Raw genomic sequence first — 14586 nt, forward strand, 5'->3', positions numbered from 1 at the left:
CTATTCTGATGGTTGTCAAAATACTTTTGAGTATTTATCTGAACTGAACCCCAATAAAACCACGAATGCTTTGAAAAACTTAAAAATAGTTTGAATTATATGGAGGACCAGATGTGACATAAGTTTATCTTTGAGATTTTCTGGAGAAAGACACACTTTGAACTTCATACACCACTTTGTCCAACTCATGGTTTTACATTGTCGTCATATTTACTGTAGCCTTCAAGTATAAACGGAAATTTCTACATCAAAAAAAACTGAACGTTTGAACAGGCCATAATAATCAATTCCTGTCAGATTGTTCCTTGGGTTCTTAAATTGCCCTGTCTGAATTTTTTTCCCATTGTCATTTTTTATTTTTAAAAGATGATGTTAACAAAAATACTGAATCACCGTGCGGATTCATGCTTTTTTTCCCGACAGGGCCTGAACGCGGCTCCGGGGTGCAGTGTGGGGAGTGTGCTAACAGCGGCAGTGTATGAATGGGTTTGTTTTGTGTCGCCGTTAAACTTTGGCCAGTGGGCTCACACCCCGTTGTATTTCGCCCGTATTTGTGTTATTCGGGGGTCTCCAGTCTCCATTCACCGCTCGACCCAGCTCTTCCCGGTCCTCTAAAGTGAACATAGATTAGCATCGCCTCTTTAACCGTTATGCTAACTGGATGTGATTAGCGTGCTAACTGTTAGCGGCGCCAGCTAACATGCGGGTTTTGTGTTCCAAATGGACAAAAGCAGATTTTAAAACAATTTCATCAAAATACACACTGCGATAAGAATCTGGTTCAAGATGGACCTTAATTTTTACTCTGACCTATCGGATGGCTGTGCTCAGAATGTTGATCCGGAGTTTTTGGACTCTCGGGGTTATGGTGGATACTCCGAGGAGAGCAAGGTGATTATTGCTGCAGGATTTGTTCACCGACAGTCACACTTTACTTTGGTAAATGCTTGTGGTCTGTTTCAGTTTCCAGAAGGCAGTGATAGCTACCTGACCATCAGCGGAGCTGGACACCCTTTTCTGTCTGCAGAGGTGAGTTTTGAACAGATAGCCCCCTGCTCATCAAACTGGGCTTTAAGTTAAAGTCTGCAGAGGCGGAAAGAAGGTTTTCATGGATCAAAGACAAAGCAGCCCCCCCAACACGTATCCATGCAAAACGCTCATTCTGCAAGTCGTTAATTTGCAATCTAAAACTTCTCCTTTTGTATTATTTGAATACGTGGCATCCATCTCAGTACTGATTTGTCCAACTTAGTGCTACCTGTGTCTGCATTAGTTACGAGTTAATCTGAGATGTTTGCTTTTAATGTGATGGATGGATAAACAGATCCTTTTATAGTTATTATAGTCAAGAACATAACATGAAGAGCTTCTCCTGGAGCTTTCAAGTCATACAACAGTGAAACAACACAACAATAAATACTACTAAATACACTGAGGATATAATGGAGCGGTAACAGGTGTTACTACATTCAATAAATGTTACTGTGGTTTGTCCTTAGCTGTAGGAATGTTTCTTCAGTTGTTGGGCTTCTTCTGAAGATGCCCCCATCAGAAATTATACCTGACAAATATCTTTTATTTATTTGTGTCCATAAATGGTGAAATTAACTTTCTGGCTGATCTTGTACCCTTCAGTGTGAAAGGCCATGACCCTTTGCTCTCTGTCGCTTACAGCAGACCTTCCACACTCCCAGCCTCGGGGACGAGGTTTTTGAGATCCCACCCATCTCTCTGGATCCAGATCCAGCTTTGAGCATCAGCGATGCAGTGTCCCACTTCGAGCTGTCAGACGGTACCGGGGGATCCTCTGGCTCCCGTAGTCTTGTTAGTAACCTGGTGGTTGAAGCCAACGACCCTTCCTTTGCCTCCACCTTTGTAAACTCCGGCTCTCAAGGCCTGGACCAGCTGAACCTGGGTACGATGGGCCAGGCTGGAGGGGCAGCATTACTCAGCTCCTCTGCACTAGTAAGTGTGAAACCTCTGTACTGTCACACACTGCGCTGTGTGGTGTGATTAGAAGGTTATTGTATTAATTATGTATTAAAGAGCTGTTTATTTCTTCACCAACAGGAACTGGGAAACTCGGGTGGTTCCCATTTCAGCAGCTCATCCCCCATGACCATCGACGTTCAGCTCGCCGACATTGGCCACGGTCTCTTGGGAAGCACTCAGCTCTCCACCATCAACCAGTCGGAGCTGGTTCTGGGACTTGGCGGCGACAACCTGGGACATCATTCAGAGGCTCCAGAGCAGCCGCTGTCTGCTACTCCGTCTCCAGCCGGTTCCCTGCAGGATGAAGACATGGATGACTTCAAGGTGAGACTAGAGCACATTGTTGATATGTGACTGATAATAGCGAACTGGTTGCCGATGGTCTTGATTCTTGTACAGTCTCAACGCTTCAAATCAGTCGACGCTTCAATATTTCCTTCATGTTTATTCATTTTTTTTTAATTGAATCCTGATTTATGTTTTTTTGTATGATTCACTGCTGTGTTTTAAATCCCACTGCTAATCTGCACATTTCCGCCCCTCTCGGCCTTCTTCCTCCCTCAGAGGAGCGTGCTGGTGGACTGCCCCATGTCTCTCTCCTCCGCCTCCGTCTTCTCCCACATGCCCTCCCACCCAGCTCCCCTGTCGTCCGTGTCCCCGGCCACGGCGAGGAGAAGCGGCGGGAAGCCTGCGTCATTAGCCTCGGCGACCGCGGCAGCGAGCGCAAAGGGAGGGCGGAAGAAGAAAGATCCCAACGAGCCGCAGAAGCCAGTTTCAGCCTACGCCTTGTTCTTCCGAGACACGCAGGCCGCCATTAAAGGTCAGAACCCCAACGCCTCTTTTGGGGAGGTTTCAAAGATCGTGGCCTCCATGTGGGACAGCCTGGCTGAAGAACAGAAGCAGGTATGAGTTTATCATTTCACTGCTACCTTATCAATCATTTATAGACAAATGTATGGAGGGTAATTTTAACAGTCGGTGCATTATTTATGTAATAATCCAATTACAACCATGCTTCTTGTTTGTGTCCTTCAGGTGTATAAAAGAAAGACGGAAACGGCCAAAAAGGACTATTTGAAAGCACTTGCAGCTTACAGAGCCAATCAGCTCTCACAGGTAACACCCACACCTTCACAGAAAAGCATTTTGGTCCGTTTCATTCAACTCTTCTCATTCCATTGTGACCTTACCGCAGCCGGCTGTTGAGGAGATGGACACCTCCCCCTCACCGCCCGTCGCCGAGGTCAACCCGCCTCCTGCGGCCGTCCGCTCGGTGGAAGAAAACACCATCACCAACATCTGTGCCTCCAACATCATCCTGGACGTTCCTGAGATGGCCACGCGTTCCCGCACGGGCGCCAACAAAGCCTCCGCCCCCCCGGTGGCCGCACCCCCCCCAGCCCAGACCATCACCAAGATCATCATCCCAAAGCACATCCTGCAGGGAGGGGGGCAGGTGGTGACCGTGCTGCCCGGCGGCGTCAGAGCCCTGCAGCCCACCCTTGTGGTGGCGGGCGCCTCGCGTCAGCCGCCGCCCCTGCAGCAGATGCAGAGCGCCCCGCCGCCGCCGCGGCTCCAGCAGATGGCCCCGACGCCCCCGCCTTTACAGGCCAAACCGCGCGAGGGAGGCGCCCCGCCAGGCCTCCCCGTGTCCGTCACCGCCACACCTCCACCGCCGCTGCAGATTAAAATAGTTCCCGCCGCCATTCAAGGCCAGGAGGCCCTGCCCGTCATCGTCTCAAACGCCGCCAACGCATCGGTCGTCTCTGTGCAAGTCGCCACAGGGAGCCCAGACGAGGACGTCGTCACTGAAGTGATTCCTTCCGAAGAGGTAAACGATCAGATTTATTATCCTCCGGCTGCTGACAGGCCTTCTTCAGTCCTTCCACAGTTTTATATTTGCACTTTTTCTGTCGTAGGATGAAGGAAATAACACTCGTGTTGCATGATCACCATCGATGCACTAATTTCCTTACTGGTTGCTCTTTTCGCTCCAGGATGACACGGGCAGGAATGGGCCCAGCCGTCTTCCGACCAGGAAGAGTCTGTGTTTGAGGGCCGGCTGCAACAAACCCGCCGTGGACAGTGAAGACTGGGACCGAGAATACTGCAGCAACGAATGCGTGGCCACTCACTGCAGGTTTGTAGAGATGCTGAATACTTCTTTCTTTACAAAGCATTTGAGAATATTCCGGATCACGATTTGTCCTGTTCGGTTTTTAGAGACGTCTTCAAGGCCTGGTGCTCCATCAGGAACCAGTCCATGGGGACAGTGAAGTGAAACTCACCTGCTACTGATCCAGTCATCACTTAAAACCAGCTCTCGATGCAGAACGATGGAGACGCTGTAAAGTTTCTGTTTGAACTATGAACTCCTGGTTTGACAGTTTTTCCAAGATAAAAAACTGTCAGTGTTTCTAAGACTGCACAAAGCACAACGAATCGACACAAATGCAGTTGGCCTTGTTATCACAGGACATGGTAGCGTGTGTATAACTGTCTAGTTTTATGTTTTAGTATAAAAGCGTTTAGAAAGGTCAAGGGACTGACAGGCAGCTAGACGAGTGTGAAACAAGGTCCTGACTATTTCAGCCATTTACTTGAAATGGATGGAGAAAGGCTGAAAGGAACAAAGAGTAATATCTGAACTTTTTTTTACATGACGCTTTCATATATTAATGCTTAATTGTTTTCAGGTGATAATCGCCTCTCACAACTCTGCTTCTGGTTTGATTCAGCCGCTGTAGACCGAGGCAGAGAAGAGTTTGTATCACTACTCGGTGTTGTCGGGTTCGAGGCCTTCCGAGCTCATTACTGCCTTCATGTTTTGTAAAACATTTAGTCCAGATCAGTTAAAATATGCCATGTTTTCCTAATAAATTGACAAAATTGCTGATTCATGTTTTGGCTCCAGTGCTTTATTTCATGTTCTCCTTCAGCTCAACACACCGCACATCCCAACGGCTCTGATCCGGTATTCGCCGAACCTGCTGCGATCCATCAAGCAGCTTTGACAACCGAGGCTCTGCTGCGAGCGTCTCCAGGACTGACCTCCACCTTCAGGCACACGGGCTGCGTCAGCTCGGCCTTGAACTCGTGCAGCTGCGTCGCGGTGAAACCCACGGCGCTGAATGCGATGCGGCCTTCCTGGAAATCAACCGCCACCGCTATGCGGCTGCTCGCCAGCATCGCAGCCAGGGGGGTCGTGGTTTTATTGTGGCGGGCAAACAGGCTGCCCTCGCCGTCGTGTCCCAGGCTCCAGGACTCCGCGCCGCTGTCCTGGCTCTTGTAGAAGACGAAAATGTCCCAGCGGCCCTCGGCCTCCACCTCCCAGACGTGTGTGCCGGAGGAGAAGCACTGGGAGCAGGAGAGCGGCGGGGCGTCGTCGGTGCAGAGCTTCCTCGGGGGGTTTTCCAGCCCTGGTTTCACGTTCTGCGTCTGGAGATCAGCGGAGGCCCCGAGAGAACAGCCGGTCGTATCCAAGTCCGACGTCGGCGTTCCTGAGGAGACAATTCACCGTTTGTAAGGAGATGGTTGCTACCTGGGTTCATCGTGTGTTTTTAACAAAAAGTCAGGTGTCGTTTTGTACCTTGATGCTCCTTTTCTGGCGGCTTGTGCAGTTGATTCAAAAGATGTTCTGAGTAAAAGTTAAAGACAGTTACGCTTTTAAATGAAAATTTAAAAGCTGTTTTACCCACATTTTCCTTTTTCTCACTTGAAAATCCAAATACCAATTACATTCTTTACTAAAGTAAAAATGAACCATTAAAGTAAAAACTACAAACGATTTTTTTTTAATCTTCATTGAAACATAATGCCTCTTGTAAGACAGCTTCAACCTGTCCGGTGGTCCTGAAGCCCCCCCTCCTCACCTTCAGAGGGAGAGTACATGTGAGATCTGTGGTTCTGCTGTTTCTTCAGTGCTTCTGTTAACATCTGGTTTTCCACGGAGAAATTGTAAGCTGGTGAGAAACAAAAAGTCAAAGGTTTGTGCACACTGCATTCAGAAGAAATAGTAGCAAACAAAGAGTCTTACCGTAGTATAAAACTATGAACCAAAGAAAGAGCAGGACCACCGTGACGCCGTTGAGGTGCGGGTGTCCTGGGTTCATCCTCAGCTTCTACATTCAGGGAAACACGAGTTCGATATTAAAACCATTGAAATCAAAAACTTATTAGAATGAGCGTGAGGATTTAGAAAATAAGGCTCACTTCATGCTGAACCTCATCTTGCAGCTTCCTTACGGACTCAGTGAAATCTGTAATTTGCCCCTGCAGCGTTTCGAAGTGCTGGTCCATATACTCCTTTTGAAAAACACAGATAAACTGATATTATCCTCTTTTATTACCGCCGTGATGGAGTGAAGACTGTGAGCTCGTCCAGCTTACGGTGAGCTGTCGCCGCAGGACAGCGGAGGCCTCGGCGGCCACGTTGAGCTGTTTGACCTCCAGGGCGCAGATGTTACAGATGTAGCGCCTGGAGGAGCTGCAGTAGTATCTCAGCACCTCGTCCCCGTGCTGCCGGCACCTCCTGTCCGTAAGGTCACCCAGAGGACTGACCAGTGGGTGGCCTGCCAGCGCCGGCAGCTGCTGGTGGTCCCTGACGTGCTCCGTGCACAGAGACAGCTCACACTTCAGACACGTCCTGCTGGCCGAGGTTCTCCCATCCGGGCAGAGGTCACAGAACACACTCCTCCTCTGGTTCTCCTCCAGAGCAAAACACACACAGGACACATCTGATCAGCAATCATGCCTTCTTCGGCACCCGCCTCAAAGCAACAGTTGTGAGAAGTACCGTGATCCTCTTGTTCTGCCGGAAGTCCTCCGCGATGCTGCTGAGCGTGTAGCTCCTCTGCAGAGCGACCACCGGCCCCCAGTCCGCCCGGCAGTCCGGGCAGCGCAGCGGGGCCTCGGAGGAGGAAGAGGCGTGATCCAGCAGCTTCTCCACGCAGCTCATGCACATGCTGTGTCCGCAGGGCAGTTGGCGGGGATCCGCCAGGACGTCGTGGCACACGGGACACTTGAGTTTCTCCTCCAGCCAGGTGGCGTCCTGCACCTCCATCCTGAGCCCGCCGGTGGAGACTTCATGAACCCGTCTTCAGCCGACCGGGAGTTCAGCGCAAGACTGGAGCTCAGAAAAACTGAACGAGTATTAAACCCTGACAGCTAGAAGTGGTTAAATCCACAGGACGGATTGTTTTCTTTCTCACTCTGCTAGAAGTGAAACTAACGCGGAGTTGGACTTCCTGGTGGGCGGGGCTTAGGCTTCAGGATCCGTGCAGAACAGTGACCGAAAAAAGTTTGAAAAAATAAAATAAAAAGTTATAATACAAATCCACCGAATAAAAATCGATTTTTAACTTAACAAGGCACCGCATTCATTAAATCCCTGCTCCTGAAAGGAAAAAAAAACAACCGTGGGAACGATCCCTTACAAAAAAAAAAAAAAAACAGTAAAGGAGTAAAGAAATGTGAATGTTGTTGACTAAATATTCCACTCAACATAAAAATTAAAATAGAAAAAAAAACACTTAATGTCGATCCAGTGCCATCTCTGGAGGACCGAAACTGTCATAATTAAAAATAAATACAGAAATATAAAAATGGGTCAATAAATACATTTATGTGCGAAAATAACTCATATAAAATTAAATAAAAAATTAATGAGAAAACCTGTGAAATGTGACAGAATATATATATATATATATATATATATATATATATATATATATATATATATATATATATATATATATATATATATATATATATATATATATGTGTGTGTGTGTATATATATATGTGTATATATATGTATATATATATATATATATATATATATATATATATATATACACATAATATATATATATATATATATATATATATATATATATATATATATATATATATATATATATATATATATATATATATATTCTGTCACATTTCACAGGTTTTCTCATTAATTTTTTTATTTAATTTTATATGATTTATTTTCGCACATAAATGTATTTATTGACCCATTTTTATATTTCTGTATTTATTTTTAATTATGACAGTTTCGGTCCTCCAGAGATGGCACTGGATCGACATTAAGTGTTTTTTTTTCTATTTTAATTTTTATGTTGAGTGGAATATTTAGTCAACAACATTCACATTTCTTTACTCCTTTACTGTTTTTTTTTTTTGTATATAAATATATATATATATATATATATATATATATATATATATATATATATATATATATATATATATATATATATATATATATACATTTTTTTTTTTTTTTTTGTCATTTACACTTCAGCCCATTTATTTATCTGGTGATTTTTTTTTTTATTCTTTCCTCATTAATTTTGTTTCCTGTACTTATTACTGTATTGTTTTACTTTCACATTTTCTTTTTTCCCCAAATTATGTATGTCTTACCCGAGGAAGACACACACTTTCAACTCACTTGAGAGGGGCAAACATGTTAATCCTCCCCAAACTCCTGCCTTCTTAGTATTTCCAGTTCTTCCCCAAGTGTCCACATGTATCGTTTTGCATATTCAGAGACAAGATCAATGTAATTATGACAAACACATAAAGTTCACCACCCCATAATAACAACTTTAATTACAACCATTACATTTCCTTGATTTCAAGCTGCTTTGTTTGCACAAAACTTCACAGTTATATGGAAAAATATGCAGAATAATCACAAAAAGAAATGAAACAAATATGTTTCACAAAATACAACCTTAAAATTCACTCAAGTCTGATCAACAAAACAACTTCCTTATCTGAAGAGGTTTTTGTTTTTAATTCATAAAATGTAATATGTTCCTCTGAGTTCTCTCTGGGTAGATCAACCCGACAGGGCGACCCTATCTCGCCTTTAATTTTTGCATTAGCAGTAGAACCCCTGGCTGAGGCTATCAGATCTCACAATAGTATTAAAGGACTCAAAAGGAATAATAAAACTTTTAAGATTGCACTTTATGCAGATGAAATTCTGTCATTTGTCTCTGATCCTGAAGTATCAATACCTGAACTGATGACAACAATTCAAAACTTCTCGATACTTAGTGGCTATAAAATCAATTTCATTAAGTCAGCTGTGCTCCCACTTGGTTATGGAAAAGACCCTCTATCTTTAACTGACTTTCCATTTTCCTGGTCCATTTCGGGATTCTCCTTTCTGGGAATAAATATTTCTCCATGTATCGGCACAACATTGAAATCTGATTTTCAGGATGTTTTCAAGAAAATTCAGAATGACCATAGGTGGAAAGACTTACCAATATAATGGATTGGCCGAATTAATTTGTTAAAAATGAATGTTTTCCCTAGAATTTTATTTCCCTTACAAATGCTACCGATATATTCATCAAAGAAAAGAGTTTTAGAAATTGAAAAGGTTTTCTCTACTTTCATCTGGAAAGGTAAAACGCCAAGATTGAAGAGGGCTAAAATTGCCAAAGGAAAGAGGAGGTTTGACTTTTCCAGACATCAGGATGTACAACTCGGCCTGTCACGGACAAATTATTCGAGAATGGATCCAGTCCTACCTAAATGAAGAAGATGACCCTATAGAATCATGGTCATGCACCCCTTATAATCTTTTAGGTGAGATTACAGCCTTAAAAATTTCACCTGATTTAAGTCGTGATCCCATAGTTTGGAATCTAATGACGAGCTGGAGGGATATGGCTATGCACTTCGGGCAGAAAGGTTCTTTTTCATTTTTATCACCACTGGCTAATAATCGGCAGTTTTCTCCTGGTGGGAATAGAGCAGTTTTCCAAGATTGGTATAAATTGGGGGTTCGTACCATTAAAGACATTTTTAGTAAAGAAGAGACTTTGATGTCTTTTCTTCAGGTAAAGGGGGCCTATGGCCTGTCTAACAATGCTTTTTTTCGCTTATCTTCAAGCTCGCCATTTTATTTGTTCCCATGTAAGAATTCAGTATGTAAATTAGCCTTTGCTTAACCCTACTGAGAGTTTAATGACTACCTTCAAATTGTTAAAGGGGTTTATTTCACGTTGTTATGGTGTTCTACAAAAATATACAAAGGACAGTGTTGATGGTATTTTTAGAAAATGGGAGGAAGATTTTGGCTTCCCCTACAATGAAAATGACTGGCTTAAATCTATTTGCGATATTCATACTGTGTTTATAAGTAATACTTTAAGAGAAATGCAATTCAAGATCTTTCAACGACAGCATAGAACACCCTATATTTTAAATAAAATAGATCCTTCTAGATCATCTTCATGTTTGAAATGTAAGCAGTCACCAGCTACATATCTACGTTGCTTTTGGTTTTGTCCTAGAATATTAAAATTTTGGACTTGCTTATCTCAAGAAATTAGCGCAATTCTGAGATGTAGACTTTGTTTAGATCCAGGCCAGTTTTCATTAGGACTGCCCATAAGGATTTGTATCCACATCCTAAATTATTTAAAAAATTACTTGCTTTGGCCAGGAAGTGTATTCTGAAAAAGTGGATTATGGGCAAACCTCCAACTGTCACTGATTGGTATAATAAATTTTTTTAAATTATGCCAATGGAAAGAATAGGTGCTAGACTGGCCGGAAATTATGACTTGTTTACTGACATGTGGCAGCCCCTTATTTATTACTTGCCTGGAAATATAAAAGAAACTGTTTTAAAAGGCTCAGGAGTAAATTCTTAAAAGGGTGGCTTGTTGAATGTCAAATGATGCCCATATTGTTTAGTTTCTGCCTTGTATATATACATATATAGATATATTTTTCCTTTATCTTTTCTAATGATTGACGATGTGTACCCTCCCTGCTCAGTGTTTGTGTTGTTTGTTCATTTATATGTTTGAAAATTAATAAAATCTTATTAAGAAAAAATAAGTCATGTGCAACATATCCTTGATGTAAATAAAGACACATGGATCACATTAAGCAGGAATCAATCCTATTCAATCACACATTAAAGCGATTTAACAGCGAGAGCGAAGGAGGAGGAGGTCCTGGCAGAGGCTCTGATAGGTAAATCCGACAGGTAGTTGACCAAGTTCGTCTACACAAGAAACAAGAGAAATGCTGCCAATCACTGGTGATGGCTGACCGACATATCCAGACAGTTTTACACTTTTAACTACCACAATATGGTCGGACTGAGGCTGCAGAGAGCCGATTTCTGATCTGTGGAAGTTTTTAAAGTGACCATGCAGGTCTGGGATCAGTGGAGTCACGAGACGAACACGCGGCATCCGCGTGTCACCTGCAGCTCCGGAGACACGGGACAGAGACGACGTTCTTTGTAACGGGATAAAAACGGATTCAGACAATTGAGAGGTATGGTAATGTTTGATTAAGCGTAATTTGCTGTGAATGTGTTGGAAAACTTTATTTAGCAAAGTTTATATAAGTATCAGAAGCTTAAAACGAGACACCGCGCTAAGTTAGCTAGTGTAGCTAGCAGCAGCCTGCAAACCAAGTCAGTATTAACGTCAGCTGCTTTTTTGTTGTTGTTAATCGGATAAATTGACTATGAAATGGTTCTAGACTAAAGACCGGGGTTATTTTGCTGATGTGTGTATTCAAGTTTTCAATATCTAGAAAATGTTTGTTGCAAACGGTAAAATGTCCTGCACAATTTGTTATTTTGAAGGCCTCGAGTCAAAGAATATGTCAGTATCCCTTCGCGAATATTCGCATGTGTATTGTTTTGGGCTCCATGTTCCTGTCTACGGTGTTATATTATTATTATTGACTGGCTGCAGCTCCAGCTGCCCCCTCGAGAGCGGGCCAGTCAGCCTGCAGTTCCTCTTCTCTCCTGAGGCGCGGGGTGGCGCTGTTTGTTCCTTTTCTCTCCTGAGGCAGGGTGGTGCTGTTTGTCCTGTATATTTATGAAAATAATAAATGAAAATGAGGAACGCTTCACGAATTTGCGTGTCATCCTTGCGCAGGGGCCATGCTAATCTTCTCTGTATCGTTCCAATTTTAGTATATGCACGACCGAAGTCGCACGACTGCACCAAAGGCCAGAGTGGGTTTTATGAATGAGAGATGTGAGAACCCTCAGACGCACGGTGGGACCTGACCAGAAACTGGACCAGACCAGGACCTCTACTTCACGGGACCTTGTCAACACAAAGTTCTGGGAGGGGATCGGGTGAGTCTGAGGGGTCTGTAAGACCCTGGTTCAGTTCTAGTCCCTCTGATCCGGATTCTGTCTGACTTTTTCAGGTGCATGATGGGAAATATTTACAAAAGAGTGACGTCATAGGAAGCTGGTTGGAGGGTTTGCAGGAAGAACTGAGTTTCGTCTCATCACCGCGCTTGAAAGGGAGTTGGACCATGGACCTGATCCCGCAGTGTCTCTACAACCCCACACTCCACCCCCTGTTGATAGAAAAATTAAATTGGGGGGTGAGGAGCATTCTTGTCTTTGATCTGCATGCAGTGAGCAGGGAGCGTCTCAGGGCCATGGAGGTCGGTGCACGGGGCAGCAGCACCATCTACTGGGAGTCTGACACACTGCACCAGGGGTGAGCGCTTCATTCGTCCTCGGGGGCCAAAAACCAAGACCATAAATCCTCTTTTTGTGTGTGTGTCAGTCAGAGATCAAATGTAAACAACCTATCGATGTTCTACAACAACAACACAAACTCTTCATGAACTTAAACTTTGCCCTCTTTTCTTTCCATCCATCCATCCATCCATCTTCAACCGCTTATCCGGGACCGGGTCGTGGGGGCAGCAGTCTCAGCAGGGATGCCCAGACTTCCCTGTGTCCAGACACTTCCTCCAGCTCTTCCGGGAGGATCCCAAGGTGTTCCCAGGCCAGCCGAGAGACATAGTCTCTCCAGCGTGTCCTGGGTCTTCCCCGGGGTCTCCTCCTGGTGGGACATGCATGGAAAACCTCCCCAGGGAGGCATCCAAGAGGCATCCTAAACAGATGCCCGAGCCACCTCAGCTGTTCCCTCTCGATGTGGAGGAGAAGCGGCTCTACTCCGAGCTCCTCCCTGGTGGCTGAGCTCCTCACCCTATCTCTAAGGGAGCGCCCAGCCACCCTACGGAGGAAGTTCATTTCGGCCGCTTGTATCCAGGATCTTGTCCTTTCGGTCATGACCATAGGTGAGGGTGGGAATGTAGATTGATCGGTAAATCGAGAGCTTCGCCTTTCAGCTCAGTTCCCTCTTCACCACAACGGACCGATACGACTGCATCACTGCAGCCGCTGCACCGATCCGCCTGTCAATCTCACGCTCCATCCGTCCCTCACTCATGAACACTTTTCACTTTTCTTTCTGGTATTCAAATTTTTCTTTGATTGAAGTAAGTCATCTCAGCCTGAATAGGAATTTTAACCAACTTTAGGCTAACAACCCGCAGTGGCTGGTAGTAAATTGCTAAGGTGGGCTGCTTCATCCTTCTTCAGTGTTTATAAGCCAGATAGCGATGGTTGACCTTAAATCATCCACAAATTCATGTAACGACACTGGCTGGTTTAATTTCATGTGATTGGCGGAATTGCTACTATTTCTGGCACCCTAAGATGTCGATTTTGTTGTTTGTTTTTTTCAGATTATTTATACCTTTTCTGGGCCTGATAAATTTCAGGCATTTAACATCTTGTACTCCTTTAGTAATGTGATGAGGATATGTTGACTATTATGATTATTGTTTTTCTCACTTGAATATTCACCGGTCTTCACAATGTTAAAATGTATTGCAATGTATTGAAGCATAAAAAGGTCCCAATTTGTTATAATAAAGACCTCAATTTTCGTGAATATTTACATGTCTACTGTTTTCGCCTCCTTCTTCCAGTCTATGGTGTTACATTATTCACTGGCAGCACCTCCAGCTGCCCCCTCGAGAGTGGGCCAGTCATCATCTGCATCATCAGATTTCCTGGGCTTCTTTTTCGCCCCAGTCTGCTCCTGATCTTGACATGAGATTGATAACAGATTTGGTGTGATTTTAGCCTGCAGTTCCTCTTCTCTCCTGAGGCATACTCAGATCACTAAATTGAATTTTTGATGAAAAAGTATCGATCAAAGTAAGCCCATCTTGGCCAATCAGAATGCTCGCCGAGAAATTTAAGCCCGTGTCTCGGGGGCTGCTGTATAAAACTGTTGTTTTATAAAGCAGTGTCTAACTCTGACCAGTAGAGGGCGCGTTCGCTACACGGTATGTTCGGGTATAGGGATAGTCTCGCGTGATTACATTCCGAGAACGGGAACACACACGGAAGTCACTGTATCAACTGTGATGTTAAAATACATATTTTTGCTCTTTACAAGTAAGAAGCCAGAGTTAAAACTGTGTGATTGATAGATGAATATGTTATGTTTCAGTTCATGATTTCGGTCGCATGTTATGGAATGTGGTTTATGAATGTTTCTTGATTGATCGACGGGATGTGCTACAAACGGCTAATAGTTAGCACTGGTTGCCTAGCGACCACAAGCCGTCAAGCAGCAGGGATGAAGAAACATGAATTTGCGATGTTCGGGAGAAGTTAATGGACACATAAATGAATAACTTATAGGTACATGATTGATTTGGTTAATTTGACAATTTTTGGTTGACACGATTAGCTGTATATAACCT

The 14586-nt window shown here is 43.9% G+C and overlaps 2 protein-coding genes and 1 non-coding gene across 4 annotated transcripts; 1 reads left to right on the forward strand and 2 right to left on the reverse strand.

Moving 5' to 3' along the window:
- The first annotated feature begins 457 nt into the window (after nt 1-457).
- tox4a (TOX high mobility group box family member 4 a) lies at nt 458-4886 on the forward strand. 2 transcript variants are annotated; one of them, XM_030115750.1, is made up of 9 exons: nt 458-891; nt 964-1029; nt 1675-1965; nt 2071-2316; nt 2557-2895; nt 3028-3108; nt 3188-3823; nt 3990-4132; nt 4216-4886. In XM_030115750.1, exons 1-9 carry the CDS (start codon nt 787-789, stop codon nt 4271-4273), a joined length of 1965 nt encoding a protein of 654 aa, XP_029971610.1. In that variant the 5' UTR covers nt 458-786; the 3' UTR covers nt 4274-4886. The 2 variants fall into 2 exon arrangements, with proteins under 2 accessions (XP_029971610.1, XP_029971612.1); XM_030115752.1 differs by having other exon boundaries at nt 1678-1965.
- Nucleotides 4887-4894: 8 nt separating this feature from the next.
- On the reverse strand, nt 4895-7234 carry LOC115405943 (E3 ubiquitin-protein ligase TRIM7-like). Its single transcript, XM_030115753.1, has 7 exons — nt 6788-7234; nt 6382-6699; nt 6205-6297; nt 6029-6113; nt 5865-5954; nt 5582-5629; nt 4895-5492 (listed from the first exon to the last, which is right to left on the reverse strand). Exons 1-7 carry the CDS (start codon nt 7052-7054, stop codon nt 4993-4995), a joined length of 1401 nt encoding a protein of 466 aa, XP_029971613.1. The 5' UTR covers nt 7055-7234; the 3' UTR covers nt 4895-4992.
- A 4654-nt stretch (nt 7235-11888) lies between these two features.
- Nucleotides 11889-11994, reverse strand: LOC115406198 (U6 spliceosomal RNA). The gene has a single exon (XR_003933511.1). It is a non-coding gene; the product is annotated as a U6 spliceosomal RNA (small nuclear RNA).
- Nucleotides 11995-14586: the final 2592 nt, after the last annotated feature.

Source organism: Salarias fasciatus, chromosome 18, assembly GCF_902148845.1.
Source record: "Salarias fasciatus chromosome 18, fSalaFa1.1, whole genome shotgun sequence".
Lineage (NCBI taxonomy): Eukaryota > Metazoa > Chordata > Actinopteri > Blenniiformes > Blenniidae > Salarias > Salarias fasciatus.

Excerpts from the sequence above, each read along its gene's own strand:
- tox4a (XM_030115750.1), top strand. The coding sequence starts at position 787 with ATGGACCTTAATTTTTACTCTGACCTATCGGATGGCTGTGCTCAGAAT. Across the intron at positions 1,966-2,070 it reads TACTCAGCTCCTCTGCACTA|GAACTGGGAAACTCGGGTGG; the intron begins GTAAGTGTGAAA and ends CTTCACCAACAG. Across the intron at positions 3,109-3,187 it reads GAGCCAATCAGCTCTCACAG|CCGGCTGTTGAGGAGATGGA; the intron begins GTAACACCCACA and ends ACCTTACCGCAG.
- LOC115405943 (XM_030115753.1), bottom strand. The coding sequence starts at position 7,054 with ATGGAGGTGCAGGACGCCACCTGGCTGGAGGAGAAACTCAAGTGTCCC. Across the intron at positions 6,700-6,787 it reads GGCAGAACAAGAGGATCACG|GAGAACCAGAGGAGGAGTGT; the intron begins GTACTTCTCACA and ends TTTGCTCTGGAG. Across the intron at positions 5,955-6,028 it reads GTTCATAGTTTTATACTACG|CTTACAATTTCTCCGTGGAA; the intron begins GTAAGACTCTTT and ends GTTTCTCACCAG.